This window comes from Pecten maximus, chromosome 19 (assembly GCF_902652985.1).
Source record: "Pecten maximus chromosome 19, xPecMax1.1, whole genome shotgun sequence".
Classification (NCBI taxonomy): Eukaryota; Metazoa; Mollusca; class Bivalvia; order Pectinida; family Pectinidae; genus Pecten; species Pecten maximus.
In genome coordinates, this window is record NC_047033.1 from 19,580,284 (window position 1) to 19,587,087 (window position 6,804).

The 6,804-nt window shown below is 38.3% G+C and overlaps 1 protein-coding gene across 1 annotated transcript; it reads left to right on the top strand.

Annotated features, from left to right (window-relative positions):
- The first annotated feature begins 2,930 nt into the window (after positions 1-2,930).
- LOC117317447 (tigger transposable element-derived protein 4-like) lies at positions 2,931-5,048 on the top strand. The gene has a single exon (XM_033872258.1). The coding sequence runs from the start codon at positions 2,931-2,933 to the stop codon at positions 5,046-5,048; it is 2,118 nt and encodes a 705-aa protein (XP_033728149.1).
- The last annotated feature ends 1,756 nt before the right edge of the window (positions 5,049-6,804 follow it).

Sequence of the window (6,804 nt, forward strand, 5' to 3'; positions counted from 1 at the left end):
TGATAGTATGGTATCAACATGCTAGAAAACAACATTGGCCTACTTTCAAGGTCACAGGGGTCAAATATGCTACATCTTGATAACCAAGAGGCCAACAGTCGTGGTATAAGGTTAAGTATTGCATGCAAAGATGAAAGATATTCCAGAACAGGGGTGTTGACTTGGGATCCATATCATTAAGTCTTAGAACTAAGTTGTTGAACAGGTCAGTCATGAAGAGCCATTATCTTTGCATACTAAAATGTTTGGGTCTTTCAGTAATGAGCATAACATGTCATCTTTACACTTATCTATTGTAACACAACACCATATGGGAATTCCCCTTCCCAAACCATGGGAGTTCCCCTTTACTCCCTCTATGGGAACCCCCCTTCTCCTTACAGGGGAGTTCCATGGGAATCCCCCTTCTCCTTACAGGTGATTTCTTCTGAACTCCCTCCATGGGAATCGCCCTTCTCCTTACAGGGGAGTTCCATGGGAATCCCCCTTCTCCTTACAGATGATTTCTTCTGAACTCCCTCCATGGGAATCCCCCTTCTCCTTACAGGGGAGAACTCCTTCCATGAAAATCCCACTTCCTCATCCAGGGGAGCTCCCTCTGTGGGAATCTCCCTTCCCCTTCCAGGGGAGATTTCCTTTACTCCCTTCGTGGGACCCCCCCCCCCCTTTCCACATCCATGGGAGTTCTCTATTACTCCCTCCATTAGAATCCCCCTTCTTAACTCCGTGGAGATTCCCTCCATTGGAATTCCCTTTCCTTTCAGAGGAGCCCATCCGTGGGAATGTCCCTTCCCCATCCAGGAAAGTTCTCCTTTGTTCCCTCCATTGGAATTCCCTTTCCTTTCAGAGGAGCTTTGCCCCGTCCATTGGAGTTTTCCTTTTCTCCCTCTGAGGGAATCCCCTTTCCTTTCCCTTCCAGGTTGCCCCCTCCATGGGAATCTGCCTTTCCTTACCAGGGAACTTCTCCTTTTCTCCCTCCATAGGACCCCCCTTCCCTTACAATGTGAGTTCTCCCCCCCCCCCCCCCCCCCCCCCCCTGTGCATTGGACCTTACCTTCCAACTGGGAGTTCTCCTTTACTCGATCCCTCCATTGGAATCTTTTTCCCCGTCCAGAGGAGTTCCTCTTTACTGCCTCCATGGGAATTTCCATTTCTCTTCCAGGGGCGATCCCCTATAATCCCCTTTCACCACCAGGAGAAGAATTCAGTTGAATTGTTTTGTCGCTATTGCTTAATAAGTGCTAGATAGGTGGCCATCTTGGATTTTCACACTTACATTTGTCACCGCTATTTCTGTTCACCGACCATAGATCATAAGATAGTAGGAAGCTGGATGTTTGACTAATGAGTTCGATAACCACCAATGGCCGCATCAATAATCAAAATTTCTATCACATGTCTAGTGAGGAAGTTCAGTCTGGATTTAGGAAGTACTAGTGAGCTGAATCATGTCTTATTGGGTGTCCTGCTGGGTGTCTTCGGCAGTATGCTTCAGTGAGGTAGCACTATAAATCAGCAAAAGTTCCGGCCTATTACAAGGAGACATAACACGAACATACTGCAAATTTAAAAAAAAAACTAACTGTGATCACTGGTTAGTCCCCTACCAGTGGAACCGGAAGGACTAAAGGTTTCCTCTCCGTCCGTCCTGTACGTATGTCTCTCCGTCCGTCCTGTACGTATGTACATACTGCCAATGTTTGTTAGCGCTCTAGAGGTATCATTCATTGAGGGATTTATGTACAATGATAAAGGACCATAATTTCAACTTTCAGGGTTTTAGGGTCAAAGTCAGGGTCACTTTTTAAGTCGAAGCTGGTAGGGGACATGTCTTGTTTTAGCAATACCCAGTTAAATACTGTAGATAGATGCTTTATCAGCCTTTTAAACAATCTGATATTGGGTTAGTTTATATATTATTATTTTTAGTCCGTTAAACATCAGAAACCTCCGGATTATACCCAGTATAATTATTACTATCGTTAATGTTATAAAGGTATTATAGTTATGTAAAACAATTTCATGGATTCGTGGACCATTCTCGGTAATAATTGGCACTGATATAAAATACTATTTAAAAAACTGAAATATATAAAATATTCATGTTTTCATTAAGTTTTTATATTGACTACATGCACTTTTCACAACTCTATAGACTATTATGATTTATATGTCAAAGATGTTAGTTTCTGATATATATATTAATCTTACTTCTGTGCCATTTACAACTCCGATATTATAACATGTATATTATAAATATATTATTGGTACTGTAGTACAGAGGCAGCCACTAGATATGATGTAGACTTCTATGACTCAGGTAAATATTAAATATGCACAGTATTTATTTGAAATTTAAATAATGTTTATTGTCAAACACAGACATGTTTATTCCTTAGCTTAGTTAGTTTTAATTTAGACTCCGTTGGTTCTACGGAAGCGGAAATTTTGTAACGTAGTCCGACTCGTTTTAGTTAATTGATTTCAACTTCCGGTATTCGAATCGAGTCTTAGTGGGTTTTATGTGCAACATTAGGACCGGATGACTGTAAAAGGAAAGTTTGGCAAATTAGGACCATTTTATCCTGCTGTTCTATTGACGTATCTGCATGCATGGATTTCTAACATGTGCTCAGAAGTACAAGATTAATCGCAATGGAAAATGTAAAATTCCCAGGTCACCATTGGAAGTGCACGTATATCAAATATATGAACCTATCTCTGTTGTTTACCATCGTTATCATACAGTAGTTTGCCCTGCACAGAAGACAAGTAAGAGCCAAAGTGACCTGATTGCTCGCAGCAATTATCGTCAACTGTTTTTTTCCCAATGTCGACTTGTTCAAAAGATCGCTTTACGCAGCATGGGCCGAGGTTATAGAATGGTTTTAGCTGATCGTTACTAAAACCATTTATAATTTATTGCAAACATGACCGATATGAGTATCAAGACCTTGTGGAAAATGGACGAATCACTTGATATCTCTGAGGTAAGTGAGGGTGCGAGTCCCTCCACACCCACAGCACAGATCAATATTCCAACGGTTTCAATCATCAATGTGATTAGTGATAAAACATTATGGAAATTGGAAGAATCCCCCGATATTCCCGAGGTGAGTGAGGGTGCAAGTCCCTCTACACCAGCATCACAGATCGGGGTAGAAAATGGTGTCGCAATATCACCCGAGACTGATGTAGCTGATGAAATTGAAACCGAGAGTCATGTTGCCCTTGGAAATATACCCAGTAATTTATGTATACCAGACAGAACAGGACTGATTTTGACCTCAAATGGCAGATATGCAGTGAAAAGAAAACTAAATGTCAAATCCATCGAAACAAAGTATGAAGCTATACTTGCTGTGGAACGTGGGAATAGGAGAAAGTCAGATATTGCAAAAGATTTTGGTATTCCATCAAATACCTTATCATCATGGCTGAAGTGTGCAGACAAAATAAAAAACGCATTTTTGAATAGTACTTATGGTCCGGAGAGGAAGAAAATGCGGACAGGACACTTTGAGTACATTGAACAGGCTCTTTACAAATGGTATGATGATGCCAGACGACAAAACTTACCAATTTCTGGTACAATACTGAAGAATATAGCAGGAGAAATTGCAAGTAGTATGGGAGAAACCAACTTTAAATGTTCAACAGGATGGTTAGACAGATTCAAAGGACGTTACGCAATTAGTTTTAAAAATGACAAAGGCAAATGCTTTCCAACGTTATGTTCACAATCACATCCAAATGACATTTACAATGCAACAGAAACAGGATTGTTGTATTGTGTTCTTCCAAGTAAAGAAAGCCTCAGCACTTTAAACTTTCCCAAAGCACAGAACAATGATGAAAGGTTGACACTGATGGTTGGTACAAATATGACGGGTACAGATAAGTTGCCTCTGCTTGTGATAGGTAAAGAGGACAATCCTTTCAAATCTGGAAGCCCTGTATCTCCAGTATCCGGTTTAAAATATGTTTCAAATGATAATGTATTTATGACATCAGAAATTTTCATGGAATGGATTTTGGATTTGGATGTGAGATTTTATGAAAAGAACAGAAAAGTTACCTTGATATTAGACAGGAATGCTGTTCATCCAGCTGTAGAAGGTCTGAGGGCGATATCACTTGTGTTCGTTCCAGCTACAGATCGAAAACTTCAACCAATGAATCAGGGAGTTTTACACCAGCTCAAAGTCCATTACAGACGAAATCTGATCGCAAGACAAGAGCAACTTAATGACACAGACTTAAAAATTGATATTAAAGATGCCATCTTGCTCTTGGAAGAAGCTTGGAATTGTGTTGGTCCTGCAAAAATCTTCAATTCCTTTAAACTGTCTGGAATAAAATCGTTGGATGTTGAGGAGGGAGATACAATTCCAACAACAGATGATGAGGATGAAGACAGAAATTCTAATTCACATACATACAGCTTCCAGCGAATTTTGGACGAGTATGCACGGGTGGATGAGAACATTTCTACGTGTGAGCCTCAGACTTGTCGACCAAATGATGATTCTGGAGTCGTGAATAACAGTACAGCATTAGAAAAATACTATTCCAAATTGTTTAGGACAGGGCATATTGGTGCCTCAACATCAACATCTCGTAAAGGTTTTGATGGCAAGCAGTCCGATGCAAGTGAACATTCATTTGGTAGTCGCTTGTCCCAACTGCCAGTGACGGACATATCAGATGATAATGTGATGATGATGCGGAATCAAAATTATGGAGTTGGTGACCACAGTACGGACGCTGGTCAGCAGAACAGGTCACAGAGTGCTTCTGAGGACAATCGTACCGTTCCATCAACAATGGATGCAATGCAAGCATGTGTTACTCTGAGAGCCTACCTTGAAGCTCAGAATCATACAAGTGAACTTCTTGAAACCTTGGCAAAGATATCAGATCGTGTGATGAAAGAAGCCCTTGTGGAGCACCAGCAAAATGCTTCAGAAAGAAGTGGAAGGACCCGTTCATTCAGCAGTGACTCTGAACAGTTTCATGTGAAACATGAAAATGTTGACTTTCAGTAGGAAAATGTGGACTTTTGAATTTCAAAAAAAAAGAACAACAGAAAATACTCTTGCTGAAAATGAGACATTATTGTAATATATTATCAACTCTTACAACCAATAGTCAAGTTAAACTGTTATCCAGCGTGTACATTTTAAGAACAGTTCCCATTTTATTGTATCACATGTAATACAGCAAGATCATATAGCCATACATTGTATATATATATGACTTCTGCTGGAAAGTAGGAATGTAAACAAGGCAAAAACACAGGGTCAGCTCTTCATCAAATTTAGATGAACTTCTCATCGGTGTGGACAATTTATGATGCTTCAATTAAAAAGTATATGATGATGACCAATGTCAACATTTTAAAGTTTTTGAAAGTTAGCTGGGGCTAAATACATTGGTATCAACTTAATCTACGAATCTATTTACTAAATGTTTATATGCCAATGAATTAGTTTCCCTGTGTAGCTGAATCATCCTGATATCACAACCAGCAAGAAATCTCCGATGTTTTAAATTCAAAATTTCAACAGTTCAATTGATATATCTCGCAGGTCAAGTTTGAAAATTGAAAAGATTTTCTTGTGAAAAATAGTGATAAATATCAGTATATAACTGTCACAATTTATTTATGGCCAACTAACTATTGCAGCTATATCTTTTTCTTACAATTAGTTAAAATGCACAACTAGGTCAACATAGGTTACTTAGGGCAAATTTGTTGCAAAAAAACTGGTTTAGGTTTGGGTTTATGGTTTAAAACTGGTTTTCAAAACGGTTTGTAAACTAAAACTGGTTTGCTCTTGAGAAACAAATGCGAAATTCTAGTTTTCAATATGGTGTCTTTGGGAGAAAAAGCTTCAGAGCAGTATTTGAAACGTTAATACCTCCTGAACGCACAAAAATCCCCCGAATCCCAAATTATGTTGAAGACATACTTCCACAATTCAATGCAATGACAGGGAAACGCATGCAGTTCTAGCAGACTTTCTTTCAAACACAAGGGAAAACTGCCATACCAATGGGAAAACAATTATTAATATTTATAATTTATATTTTATTTGTCCAGTCAAATGACACTACAAGCCATAGCTGGCAAGTTTGGAGCACGTAGCGCACTTCAAGAGCACATTCTGCATGTGTGTTGACAACATTCGCCATCTTGTTTTCAGAAACGAAACCTTCCAAACCACAACCGGTGGTGGTTTGAATGGTTTAATAAACCTAGTTTAGGTTTATCAGAAACAAATGAATGAACCGGTTTCAGTTTAAATGTGGTTTGAAACTGGTTTACTCAACAAATGGAAAGTTTACAGAACCGGTTCGAAACTAAAACTGGTTTTAGGAGAACAAATTCGCCCTAAATATCTAAATGTACTTCAGAGCCAGACAAGAGAAACATACATATATTGATAATCTATAATTTCATTTTTTTAGAAATCTCACAATACCTGGTAAGGATATGGGCTGAAAATACAAAGCTTTTTCTGGAGGTCAGCATTCTAATGTAAAATAAATCTTCTGTCTAAAACATGGTAGATATATCACTTTATTATACAATGTATTATCTTTGTATGTTTACCATATTGTGGTTTTAAATGAATTGTACATGTGTTAATTTGATATATACAATGTATATATTTTGATATATACAATGTTTATATAATTGATATATACAATGTTTATATACATTTGATATATACAATGTTTATATAATTGATATATACAGTGTTTATATACATTTGATATATACAATGTTTATATAAT